This window comes from Haemorhous mexicanus, chromosome 2 (assembly GCF_027477595.1).
Source record: "Haemorhous mexicanus isolate bHaeMex1 chromosome 2, bHaeMex1.pri, whole genome shotgun sequence".
NCBI classification, from domain to species: domain Eukaryota; kingdom Metazoa; phylum Chordata; class Aves; order Passeriformes; family Fringillidae; genus Haemorhous; species Haemorhous mexicanus.
The window spans coordinates 11,128,865-11,142,583 of NC_082342.1; the positions used below are offsets into that span (position 1 = coordinate 11,128,865).

The 13,719-nt window shown below is 36.6% G+C and overlaps 1 protein-coding gene across 4 annotated transcripts in view; it reads left to right on the top strand.

Annotated features, from left to right (window-relative positions):
* Positions 1–12,845, top strand: part of USP25 (ubiquitin specific peptidase 25) — an 88,359-nt gene extending 75,514 nt beyond the window's left edge. For 3 of the 4 annotated variants that reach the window (XM_059872914.1, XM_059872922.1, XM_059872935.1), the window contains 7 exons: positions 2–97; positions 3,425–3,603; positions 4,367–4,445; positions 6,295–6,374; positions 10,800–10,923; positions 11,610–11,805; positions 12,249–12,845. In XM_059872914.1, coding sequence (XP_059728897.1) covers positions 2–97; positions 3,425–3,603; positions 4,367–4,445; positions 6,295–6,374; positions 10,800–10,923; positions 11,610–11,805; positions 12,249–12,421 — 927 coding nt within the window. In that variant the 3' untranslated portion in view covers positions 12,422–12,845. The remainder of the gene's footprint in view (position 1; positions 98–3,424; positions 3,604–4,366; positions 4,446–6,294; positions 6,375–10,799; positions 10,924–11,609; positions 11,806–12,248) is intronic. The other variant, XM_059872928.1, reaches the window with a different exon arrangement.
* Positions 12,846–13,719: the final 874 nt, after the last annotated feature.

Consider the following 13,719-nt stretch of genomic DNA (forward strand, 5'->3'; position numbering starts at 1 on the left):
GGTCATGCTGACCCCGAACATGCAAGGTATTATCATGGCTATAGGTAAAGCCAGGAATGTTTATGACAGGTGTGGGCCAGAAGCAGGGTTCTTTAAGGTACAACTAACATTTTCAACTTTTTCTCCTCTGACTTTTCCTGTTAGATATGCTACTCCCTCTACCCCTTTCTATATATAAAGTCTTTTCCAGCATTTATACATGCTTGTCTTTATCAGTCCCTTATTTAGATGTTTCTCCCTTGAAATATACAGATATTTGCCCTGTTGATGTTAGCAGCTCATAGACCTTTCTGCATTTTAGCTTTTTAGTAACAGAAGTGAGTAACATATTAGTAATATAAAACCTAGATGTGTGATCAACAAAAATATATGGGTTTTTTCTCCTGTTAGTAATAAAACCCATGCCTTTGCTAGACTGTAGGACATAAGGATTTTTTTTACCCAGGGACTTTTAGTCATTTGTTGTTTATTTCAAAGAGATTTTCTTGGTTTGTACTCTTTAAAAGATTTTTAGTAATTTTAAATTGCTTGCTTTTGTGTAACTGCATGGATGTCAATACTGTTTATTTAAGCAGTGTTTTATTACTGGGAATTAGACATTAGGCTTTTTATGGTGATTAGTCTTCACTGTGACATCAGATTTAGGAATGTGTTCATTTTCTTAAATACACAAACTTCTGAGCACCTTTAGCTCCTGGCCTTTTGAATTTTCAGGGTATTAGAAAGCGAGTTGCTTTAACATGATGTAAAGTGTAAAATCCTCTCAAATGTGATTTGGAGAGGAGAAAAGTTTCTTGCTTGTCATTGAGTAGCAGTCTGTTTTCTTCTTAATTGTTATGCTGTATAAGAAATTCTAAAGCCACAAAACCCCCAAACAAGCAACAAACAAACAAAAAACCCTAACATCACCAACAAAAAGCTCTTCAACCCCTTGGTAAGGAAATTGAAACCTCATGGACTGGTTTCTTGGTTTGCCTGTGTGATTGTTTGACATGGATTTTTAGAGAAGGGTTATAACCATAATGTGTGTGCTGGGCTGTCTCTGTTAACTGTGCCTGATCTCAGGGAAGGGAGAGACATCCGCCACAGCCTCTGTTCAGTGAAACTGGGTTTGCTTGGGATTCAGTGTTGGTTACTTTTTTAATTTTCAAATTTATTAATGAAAATATGTAAAGTGTTTTTCAAGTTAAAAAAAAAAAATCCTCATTTGATCAAATCACTCCTTGATTTGAACCAGAAAGTTCAATTATATCTAATTATATTTTTTAATATGAAGGTTGTTTTGATAATTTTAAAACAGAAAATTACTTCAAAATAAAACTCTATGAAATGTTTTAGAATTATCAAAACAATGCTCAGTTGAAATGATTTTGTCTTTAATTTTGAGTCTTTAAACATTTAGGCTTCACAGGGGCAGAATGTCTTTGAGTGAGAAAATGTTTTGACATAAAGTAGAAAACTTTCCTTACTCATTTTCTGATGAGTTGTGTTTGTAATAGCTTAGAAGAGGTGAAATATGGTTCATTTGGAAGGATTACATTAGTATGAATGAATGCAGATGAAGTGGGGTTGTTTTGGGAGCAAAATTTTTAGTTTGGGACACATCACATGAAATCTCACTTTTTCCCATAACTTACTATAAAAGCTTCTATGATGTCTTTTATTACTTTTGCTGTGTTCCTTTATGTGTTTTTTTTTTTTTTTTATGAAATTAGTGTTTCTAAAAAACTGGAGGGGGTTCTGTGTCTTGGTTTTAATGTTACTCAGGTGATACTCCTTTGGTGTGGGTCATTGTTACAGCCGAGGTTCCACTCCCCCTCTAGACCTCAGGTTTAAGACTTGACTAACATTCAGATATTTCTTGGTCAGTCATCTCTTCCAATCCTCGTTCTTTAATCTTTATAGACAACTTATTGCAGAATGTTTCCTTTAAGATGTTTGTTATCCTTAGTGAGAAAATGAAAGTATATAATACTTTTTTGTACTGTCCCTTTTTTCTGTAGAGAAATAGGGACAGTACATTTCTTTTCATTTTGTTAAAGATTCCTGAATCTGTAGAATAACACATTATTTTAAAATTATTATAAAAATATTGGGTTTGTGTTGCATTTTTCCTACTTCTAAGTAATTATATGAAAAATAAATGTCTAAAGCAGTTTAATTTTGCTTCCTCAATAAACTAGGTTTAGTTGTTAACCATGTTGACTTTCTAATGGTGGAACTTCTGATGTAAGATAATCAAAACTCTGTGGCTTTTGGCATTTATGATGTTGTCGTAAACATCCTTTTTAGTGGTAATGCAAATCATGAGTATTTAAAGATGTTGATGCAGAATGTTCTCCTAAGTTTTAAAGGTCTCCACGTGCTCTATGTTAAAACTGTATGATTATTACCCTACATGTTTAGTCCTGAAACAAAATGTTTTATTAGCAGAGGATGGGAGCCCAAATTTCTGATAGTTAAATGTCAGGTGTTACAGCATAAAGACACTTGAAATACTGAGCAGGGGTTTTTTGGTGGTTTTTTTTTTTTTTTTTTTGTGACTGCTTTGATGCTTTATTTTATGCATATGTTGTATTGAAACTTTGCTAATGTGTTAGGAAACCATCTGATAACCTCCCTGTTTTCAGAGGGAAATTATGGAATGTGTGTTAACATTTGTCACCATTTTTGTAATTCCTTTTCTTGTTGCTCCTGTTTATGCTGTATAGTGTCAGTGAATAAAATCTAATGAACATATCAAATGGTGTTCATTAAAATCTAATGTGCTGGCAAAGCTAGAAAAGTAAATTACTCTGATGGCCTTTAAAATTTCTCTAAATTATTCAGGGAGGGCTGCATCCTGCCCTATAGGGCAGTACTGTTCATATTGAATTATTATTTTCTTCAGAAATCCTATCAATTGTTTTTCATTGAAGTACATATTTCATTCCACTTAGTATTTTCCAAGTCATACACGTTCACTAAACTTCCTGTAGGGTATTTTTTTATTCATGTCTTTGCATTTAACTATGTATTAGAGGTACTTTTTTACCTTATGAGACTTCAGAAGATTTCTTAAGGTCAAGTGTCTGAAATTTTATACTTGTCTTGGGCTTAAAGAAACCTCTCTAAGGATTGGATAAATCTCCTCTCAGGGAGACATAGCACAGAATTGGAGCTACTTTTGAAGGGAAGGTTTACTTGGGATTTTGTCAGGCTTAACTGGTGAGAGAGAGTACCAACTTGACAATTTATCTGTGGGGTTTTTTTTGTTTTCTTTTTAAAAATATAGTTTAGACTTTTTAGAAAGGTGGTCTGTGGAACTGTTAAAAATTTTTATAGGCAAAATGTCATGGCACATAAAGTATCTTGTATCTGTGATGTTTGAGTTAAAAGCCAGAAGGAATAATGTCTATTTTTTTTTTTTTTTTAAATTATGTAGGCAATTAAGTTGGAGTACACACGCCTGCTAAAATTAGCCCAGGAAGATCCACCACCTGAATGTGATTATCGTTTGCGTCATGCAATTGTTTACTTCATCCAAAACCAGGCACCAAAGAAGATAATTGAGAGGACATTACTGGAGCAGTTTGGAGATCACAATCTCAGCTTTGATGAAAGGTAATAAGATCTGCACATCTCATTTCCTGTGTTCATGAATGTTCTCTGATGTGTGGAAACACCCCTTCATATTTGGCTGGTGTGTTTGGCTTTATCTCCTAGTTAATAGCTTGCACACTTACATTGTAAAACAAATCATCTTTATAAAAATCCCTGCTAAAAGACTAATCAAGAAGTTCAGTTTCTACTCATCTAAGTAGAAATGCTCAGGGTTGTTCATAATTTTGCACATAGTTTTCTGTACTTTCTTTCACTGTGTTTTCTTACTGCCTTGAAAGCTAGTATTAGAGAGCAAAGTCTTTCCAACTGGGTGAGTGACTGACTCAAGAGCAAGACTACGTCTCTCTTCCACTCAAAATTTCATCTACTAACTTATATAAATAGGTAAATTAAAAGTTAGAAAACAGCCTGATTTCTGTGTAGGCAATAATCTTCTAAACTTGTGCAAAGTAATTGTCAGGGAGATTCAAACTATCTGAAATTTAAAATTAAAAGAAAGACTGAGCAATGTGGCAATTTAGTGAAATAAAAGAAATAATCCTTTAAATAGCTCAGGCTTCCATCACACATACTTCAAAAGTGTGCCCTCTCTTGCTGAATATACCATGCATAATTAAATGTACATTTTCCAAGGCATTTTCATACTGGTTTGCATAAGGCTCTAGCTCATACTGTTTAAGGCTTCTGTCTTTGTAAGGATAATATAATACTCTGTGAATTTCCAGTAATATTTAATGATTTTTTTTCTGTTGTTTGTTGTAAGGTGCCGTAACATAATGAAGGTTGCTCAAGCCAAACTTGAAATGATAAAGCCAGATGAAGTAAACATGGAAGAATATGAGGTCAGTCTTATGCTTTAAATTAAGTTCTAATGTGAAATAGTTATTAGTAAAGCTGAATTCTGTCTTCACAAATTTCTTCTTGTCTCAGACTGAGAAGTTAAAACTGGCTTTTTATTTAAAGCCCTTATTTGTCTAAAGGCTGCTCTTGAGCTAAAGCTTTTTTTTCCACATCTGTAATTCCAGTGTTTGAGTCATTAATAAGTGTCAGGTTGGAATCTGTCCTTACTTTGTTAACAAGTCTTGACGTCACTAACAATATTTTGTAATTTGTCAGCACATGAGCCACATGGCTTTTTCTAGGCAGCTGGCAAGGAAGGAGGAGAGTGGTCTGTGCCCAGCCTTGCTCATCTTGAGAGCTGCATAGCAGGCATAGTCCCATTCCTGCTTCTCCTCCAGCTATCTCTGCAGCTACTATTCCCATTTTCTTATGAGCAGCAGATTCTTTTCTTTGCTGAGACCATGCATAACCAGCTTATTCATTTAATTTCTCACCTGGAGCACTTACCTGTTAAGTGAACCAGGAGTCACTTGGTATAAATGTTTTTTTTTCCTCCTGTGCTGTTTAGAAAAACTTGGAGGGAAAGTGAGAGTGAATATTGAACATTAAATAATCCTGACTAATAGCTGCAAAAATAATTCATCTCACATTTAAAGCTAAGCCTGTAGCTGATTTTCCAGCAACAGTTTCAAGTCTGAGTAATACTGTTCATGAAGACCTTTTAACAGTGGGTATTTATGTCCTGGGCAGATTCCAGTGCACCACCTGTACTTCCTTGTTGTATTGGTAGGTCCAAAAACTTGCTTAGGAGGGTAATTGGGAATAATCTTTCCCTCACAAATCCAATGAAAAATATTTTAATTTTTACTTCTCATTACCAGGTTTAGGACCTAGAGTAGATACTACTGCATTACAGTTTGGCTCCCTAGTCACTGATAGGGAGGGACCTTCAGAGGGGTATTTTAATTGCATTTTCTTGGCTGTGCAGGGCTCAGTGTTTTACCATTTTCTGAATGATGCTGCACAGAGAGAACAAACAATTCTGGACTTACCCCCACTCCCTACCTTTAGAGCTATCTTCTGTTCCTCTGCAGAAAATTGCCCCTTTTTTAGCTCCTGCAATAGGTAGTTGGGGATTTCTTCATCAATTGTGTCAGTCCAGTATAGTGAGCTGGCATTTTATGGATGTTTTCTCAAGCTCTTTCTGTTGAATCTGCTAGTAGCTGTGTCTTATGGTGTTCTGTCCCCTCTTTTATCTTTAATGCTCAATTGAGAGTCAGCACTTAACCCTCTGTAGAGAAAGTGCCTTTCTCACCTGGAGCATTTACCTGTAAAGTGAACCAGGAGTCACTTGGTATAAATGGTGATGCAGTAAGATAAATGTTCTGCTTCAGCAAGAGCATCTCATCGGAGTTGCATTTGTGGTTTTTTTAGCACTTCCCATGTAAAGTGTTCAGGCTTTTTCTATGTCATTCTTGTATTGAAAATTAAGCTTAATATCTGGCATACAAAAAAGCTTTCCAACACTTCCTGAGTAATACAGGGAAGAAAAAACAAGATCTTGTATAATTTTACCTGTGGTTCTCCAAAGATGCTTTGTGTTCCTTTCAAATGGTAATAGGTTCTGTAAGAATAATCTCATATAGAAATATTTAAGACATTTAAAAATTTTCTTTTTATTGAGGGAAGGGTGGATTCTGGTGGACTTCCCTCATATGGAAGCCCACTGGCATCCTTAGTACTTACTGTGACTGGACACTAAATTTAACTGGAGGGGGAGGTATGTGTTTAAAAAAAAAATTATATTTCATGTTTGTGGATGAATTTCTATTTACCCTTTCTTACATGCAGAGATGGCATCAAGACTATAGACATTTCAGGGAAACAACCATGTTTCTCATGGTAGGATTGGAGTTTTTCCAAAAAAAGAGGTAAGTGGTAGTATAGAACTCAAATGTAGTGGAACAATGTGAAAGCAAAATGTAATATTGATAAGTAAAGCTGTTTTCTAAATTAAGAAGTCTTTAATTTCCATTTCCAATTTCTTATACAAGCCATGGGTTCTTTACAGAGCCCCCTCCACATGCACCCCTATTATTCCTTCTCTTCTATTCTTAAATGCTCTGGGTGTCACTGTGTGCACATATATTTATCTGCTTTCATTAGCAGACACAATTAGTCAAGTCTGTGTCTTTCCTGCTTTTTGGCTGGGTCTTCCCACTGAAGCACTTTTACCTTCTGCATTAGTCTGAGCCAAAACCTATGGTGGCCTTTAAAGGTCAGGAAAACAGAACATATTTGAGTAAAACTGTCATGCATAGCTGTCATAGCTGTAGTTGATTGTCCTTAACTCTATGGTGATTCATTCCCTTCTCTTTTTGAACCAAGTCAGAAATTGTGGCTGTATAAAATGGATGACATTTATGTACTTAATTCAGAACAGCTCATATTTATTCTGATCTACGCATGCAACAAGAATGGTGATTACAGTATAAATGTAGTCAATCACTGATTTTTCATGTATAAAATAATAGGTAGGGAAATTTGTAGCGGGAGTCAAATTTAATTCTTTGTCTCTTTGTTGAGTAGTAAATTGCTCCATATTTCTCATCTTATATCTTCACAAAAAAGAAAGGCCCCAAACAATACAGGAAAATTGATTGCAAAAGACACAGCCTTGCCTTTGTGACACGATACCTCTTTTTATACAGATTAACACCATGAGCCCAGAGTCTTGGGTTGTCTTCGGGTTACCACCATGTAATAAACAGTACATTTACTAATAATCTAAATTGAAATATGCTACACTATTGGTCTTAAACAGTTTGTGTACAAATGTTAGTCAGAAGATTGCCTGGCTTATTTGAAGTCTGGTGTTGCTTCATTCTTTAAAGAGGCAAAAATGTTACAGGCATTGGTGTGGTTTATAGGAACCCCTTCATGTATTCTCTGAGATTACAGCTAGGGTGAAACATCTTCAAGTTCTTTGTCACTGGGACTCCAGAGTGGCACCTTCAATTATAAAATACCAATATTTTCAATAAATTCCTTCTTGCCATAACATATTCTGGTTATGCCTTGGAGGAGAGAGGGAAGCACAGGTTTCTGCTATGTGCTAAACTACGTTCTCCACTATTTACAATAACTTGCAGAATAAGGGTGAGGTGTTTGTTAGAAAGAACTTTCATAATTTAAAAAACAAGCCTATTATCACCAATGTGATAATACTTACACTCTAATATGGGTCAGAAATAAAAGGTACCATTTCAGAAGTGCTTAATGAAGTTTCTGATACAAAGATAGTAGGACTAAAGTATAGTTAGTGGATGAATGAGATCTGGCTATCCAGTGACCTGCTCCAAAGGCTTCTTGTGCAAATACATACCTGTGTTTCAGCTTCAGGTTCCCAAAGGTTTCAGAGATTTACAGAGATTCCCACCTTGCACACTTAAGAGAGCAATGGTGCCATCCTTATGCCGGAAAAAAGACTAAACTGCTGATCCCTGTCAGTTCATTCAACACTAAAATCATAAAAACATAACTTCAAAAATATTCATGAAAGGATAGACTTTCATAACAGAAATATGATTTTCATTAGTAGGACTGTTTTGAGGCTTTTTTCCCCCCCACAAACCCACCTGTCTGTTGACAAACTTTTCTTAGCTTCAAAACCTCTGAATGATAACCTAGCACCACTTGATGTCTTGATGGAGCCAAAAGTCAACCTTTATTCAAGCAGTATTTATTTCTTTAATTGTGCTGAACAAACACAGAAATCAACATTAGTTTGGTCTATCTTTTTCATGCCTTCTTTCAATGGTCACTTGTCATCCCTGATGATGGGTGACAAGGCCTACTTTTCACTGCAGGTGGAGAATTAAGGGGTTTTTCAGGCAGTTCTCCTCTGACTTTAGTGTGGAGCAGTAACCTACTCTGGCTGAGATGAACCCAGGCAGCTAATGAGCCTTGGTAGGAGTTTTGCCTGCAGCTCACTCTTGTGGCAGCAACTTAAAAGTGAACAAACGCTTTACCAGTTGCCTTTTAAGTTTCTTGGAAAGCCAGTACAGCTTTTCAGTTTTGACTGAAATGCCTTTTTCAAAGCAGTGCTAAGATATTGCTATTCTGTGCTTTCTGTGTCTTTTCCAATGCCTCAACCTAGTGAGCTCCAGAATTTTGTGAGCAGCTTCAGTGATTTTAGGTTTAGGCTGCACACACTCGAACTTATGTGCAGTTCAGCTGTGAGAAGGCAGAAAGCCAACCATGTCCTGGGCTCATCCAAAGCCCCATGGGCAGCAGGGCAGGGAGGGGATTCTGCCCCTCTGCCTCCTCTGCTGAGACCCCACCTGCAGGGCTGCATCCAGCTCTGGGCTCCCAGCACAGCAAGGACAGGGACCTGCTGGAGCCAGGCCAGAGGAGGCACCAAGGTGATCAGAGGGATGGAGCACCTACCCAGTCAAGACAGGATGAGAAAGTTGGGGCTGTTCAGTCTGAAGGAAGAGAAGGTTGCATGGAAACCTGAAAGCAACCTGTGAGTATCTGAAAGGAGCCTACAAGAAAGATGGAGACCTTTTACAGAAGCATGGAGTGACAGGACAAAGGGGAATGGCTTCAAACTGACAGAGAGGAGGTTTGGATTAGTTATCAGAAAGAAATTCCTTGGTGAGGCACTGCAAGAGGATGCCTGGAGAAGCTGTGGCTGCCCCATCCCTGGAAACATTCAAGGCCAGGCTGGGTGGGGCTTTGTGCAGCCTCATCTAGTGGAAGGTGTCCCCCTGCCCATGGCCTTCAACCCAGGCCACCCTATGGTTCTAGGGATCTGTTTGCTAATTTTACTGTAGTCCATTCCTCAGACCCAAGATATATAAGGAGTCTGAGCTTGGATATACAGTCATGATAATCTAAAATAACTTACCTTGGTGTTAAATGGCACCACCGTTGTTTCAGGAAAGGCTGAGGAGAAGGAGCAAGAAGAGGGTGACTGGTAGTAACTATCACCACTGAGTTTTAATTTGCATCAGCGGAGCTATTGACACTGTAGCTTCAACCTGCAGTTTCACAAATAACTGAACTAAGAATGGGAGGAGGTCCACTCCCTCTGGCTTTAAACCAGCAGTTTCAGTTCTTGTAATCATCTTTTCTTACCCTTTCCTCCTACATTAAATTTCTAGCTGTCTGGTCGGTTTTATTGGTAACCAGTGGTATGAAGAGCTTTTATGGCTAGGAAAAATGGACTTCAAGTAACCATTTCCCTTGTTTTTATATTGTCTCATTGGGAGGTATTACCTTACATCTTGAGTTATTTACTTTGGAAAACTCTTGACTCGTATTCAGATATGCTCTGTGTGTCCACATAATTTTTAGCCTCTTTTAGTAGATTAGTAGTTGGTTTTGATAGTTTCGACTTGACACATGAGCTCATACTCTCATCCGGAAGGAGTGCACAATTTCATGTTCCTTTAACCACTCCCTTAGGAAATTTCTCTTCCTAGATTTTTTTTTTTTTTATTATTTGAGTAAAAATGAGATATCACACTGCCTGTTTTTAGGGTAGCTACCAGAACTGCTTTCAGTGCTTGTCTGTCATAACTGACAGTTATGTAAATCAGAGAGTAAATCTTTGTAAATCAGAGAATCAACCATTTCAGGTGTTTGCAGGAGATGATGTGCAGCAGTATGAGGGGAGATTGTTCATCTGTGCATGAAGGGATCTCTGTCAATTACTTAACTGATAGGTTCTTGGGTGCTCTTTTATTCCTTCTCTACCAATTAGCCTTGCATTTATCTTCTGCATTCAGATTAAAGACAGAAATATCAACAGTCTGACAGCGCTTCTGCTGTTGAAATGCTATGATGGCTTCTTCCATCACATTAGATTTCAAGTAGCTTGGAAACTTTAAATTAGTAAAGCTTAAAAATTCACAGTTTTTGTTATAGAAATAAGACGACAGCTTTAAATCTTATTTGCTGAGGTGGAGAATGCTATCAAGATATTCATGGCAATGGAAACTCAAACCCAATGTGACATAAATTCAGTCAGGAAAAATTAAGTTTTCATAGATACTCAAGGCCAATCTAAAGTTGTTTTTCAAGTGAGTGAAATCATAACCTTTGGTTTCAGTGAGCTTTGGATCAGACATTGTTTGTAATGATCTAACCTAATTATAAAATAATTTATTCTAGTGTGTGTAAAAGACAAAATTGTATGGTGTAAAAAAATAAATTATGAAGAGATTGGTGGAAAGGGGTGGACTTGCTCTCCAGCAATTAGAGTTGCTTGTCCTTGGAGGAACAAGTAGTTACCTTGAGGCAGGTGGTATGTGGATGTTGCACCTAATGCTTCTGTTTCTTCACTTCAGTTACATGGAAGCCTTGCTCTACCTTATCTATGCTTACCAGAATAACAAAGAACTCTTGTCCAAAGGCCCCTACAGAGGGCACGATGAAGAGCTGATATCTCACTACAGACGAGAGTGTTTGCTAGTAAGTGAAGGGGGAACTATATGTCTCAAAATGTTAAATTTGCTGTGTAGCTCTAATAAAATTAATTAATAGAAAAGTGTTGCCATCACATACAACAAATGTCAAACCTCCCTGCATTAGTAATTTAATACTGAGGCTGTAAGAGGAAACAAAAAGCAAAATTTAAAAAGAAAACATTATTCCCCCCATTTTTTGTGACTAGCCAATAATTTTCTTTATGATAATAGTGGGCTTACTGTGGTCGTGTCTGGGCTGGGTGGGAGCAGTGGTTGACAGAGCTGGTGAGCAGACTCACCCTGCTGCCGTGGTTTGACAAGGAGACAAATATTGGGAAAGACATCAGCAATGATGCCTTGCCTGAAACAAGGGATTTTTTCCTTTTTATGTCACTTTTAACAATAGTGAAAAAATAAAAGCTGGTGATAAAATCTCAGTCTTAACAAAACAGCTGCAAAATTGGAGTTGGCAGGTATGAAATGAAGTGGCTTGAGGAACAGCACAAGTTCAAGTGGATTAGGACAGCATAAGCATCGTGGAGTAAATAGTAAAATACAGCTGTGGTTAATACAAACTGCCAGGTAATTCTGTAGGAAGACTGTGCTTTAAAACAAACTGATAATGATGCATGGTAGACTGTGAAATGCTGTGTACTTAAAGGCTTTCCTTTTTTGTGGTGGCTTCTGAAGAAACTAAATGAACATGCTGCAGCACTGTTTGAATCAGGAGACGATCAGGAAGTAAATAATGGCCTGATCATAATGAACGAGCTTATTGTCCCGTGTTTGCCATTACTACTGGTGGATGAAATGGAAGAGAAAGATATTGTTGCTGTGGAAGATATGAGGAACCGTTGGTGTTCCTATCTTGGACAAGAAATGGAACGTAAGTAATTTATTAAGATAAAAGGCCCTTGTGCACCTTTTTTATGAGTATGATGTTTTCAATATCTGGAATTAAACCTGTATCTTTTTTGCCTTGATAATGCTTTTGAGCTACCTTGACTTTTGAATAATTTTGTACACATTTAAATAAAAGATTTTTCTTTGTTTTGCATTGGGGTATCAGGCTGTAAAGGAAACATGCTTTTTGAGTGGGAAGACATTTGTCGTGTTAGACTTTGTAAAGGGGAGTTTATATCAACATCTTACAAGGAAATTGGTATGTCCTAGTTATTGCTTAGTAGGTCTAAAGAATCTGAATTATTCCAAGTGAAACTCCTCTACCTCTACCCACTAATTTAAAAAAAAGTCAACACTGGGCAGAAAAAGGCCAATTCTACATGTGGACATAAACGCTTATGTTTGTTTTTCTGGTTTGATTTGCAGCCAACTTGCAAGAAAAACTGACAGATTTCCTGCCAAAACTGCTAGATTGTTCTACAGAGATTAAAGGTTTCAATGACCCGCCAAAGTTACCCTCCTACTCCACACATGAACTGTGTGAAAGATATGCCCGAATCATGTTGTCACTCAGTCGAACTCCAGCCGATGGAAGATAAATTCTGCAGACCTTCCTAAGCACATTGTATAAACTTTTTTAGTTCTTAAACCTTGCCTTCCTGTCACAGGGTTTGCTTGTTGCTGCTATAGTTTTTAACTTTTTTATTTTAATAACTGCAAAAGAGAAATGACTGTACAAACTTTAGCCAGACTGCAAACGATTAAAGCTGAGAATCGCATGGCGCTCAGTCGTTTCAACCAGAATTGATGCAACATGCAAGTCTGATCATTATGGCAAAACTGCTTTTTTGCCATTTATCTGTTACAGTATTACTTTGCTTTTATCTTAAGATTCTTTACTTTATCAACAGCTGTCTGGATCATTTTGTGACTGCAACTACTTTAAGTGTCCAGTGCTGTGTAAATACATGGTACTTGGTAGCTTGTAAATGAAAAGAAAGAATAAAGTTTTATTTATGGCTACTTCTGTGTTTGCAAGCAGATACCTTGTATATTATTGTAAAATACGGGTATTTTTAGAAGAGATACAGTATATTGATGGGTTACTCAATTTTATAGACAAGGTTCTTTAGGATTTATGGCCAGTTTCCTTTCAGGTACTCAGAGATTACTGTATGTGAATATATTGAAAAACTGTCACAGTATTATACACAATGGTGTTTTGTATATTCTTCACTGGTCTGTTTGATACTGCACCTGAGCACTTTAGTGTGCGTGTGAATGGCTATGCCAAGTCTTTTCTAATGGTAGGGACTGGCTTCTGAAGTAAAACAATAATAGCACTTTCCTTCTATTCTTAGAAAAAAATTGAAGTAAAAAAGTTAAAATATTTTCAGTATAAATATATTACACCCTCTACGCAAAACTTCTTAAAATTGGTGTAAGTAGAGAAAATAAAGATTTTAAAAAACTGAATTTATGAAGCTTAAGGATTAATCCATTTTTAATTGGTATTTGAGTCATGTAAATGACCAGAAATAAAATCTTAATTTTAATTCTTTACTTGAAATGGGTTGCTACTGTTGCAACAAAATATCTCAAAAATCTTTTATCTGTCCTAATTAAATTTCTGTTGGAAGTAAAAGAACATATCTATCTGGCTTGTTTTGTAGAGCTGAAATACTGTCTGGTTTTAATGAAGAAACTTAATTATTTTGTGAAAAAAGAGATTTAATGCGTCCTTAGGTAATCCTGTTACCTGACACTATTTTGATTCCTTCTCTTTTTAGAGAACATTTTGTGTTAGATCAGTAAAATATGTGAATATTTATTTGTATGTTTTTATTGGAGCGACACAACTTTTCCTTACAGGTTTTCAAGTGTGTTTGAATATCTG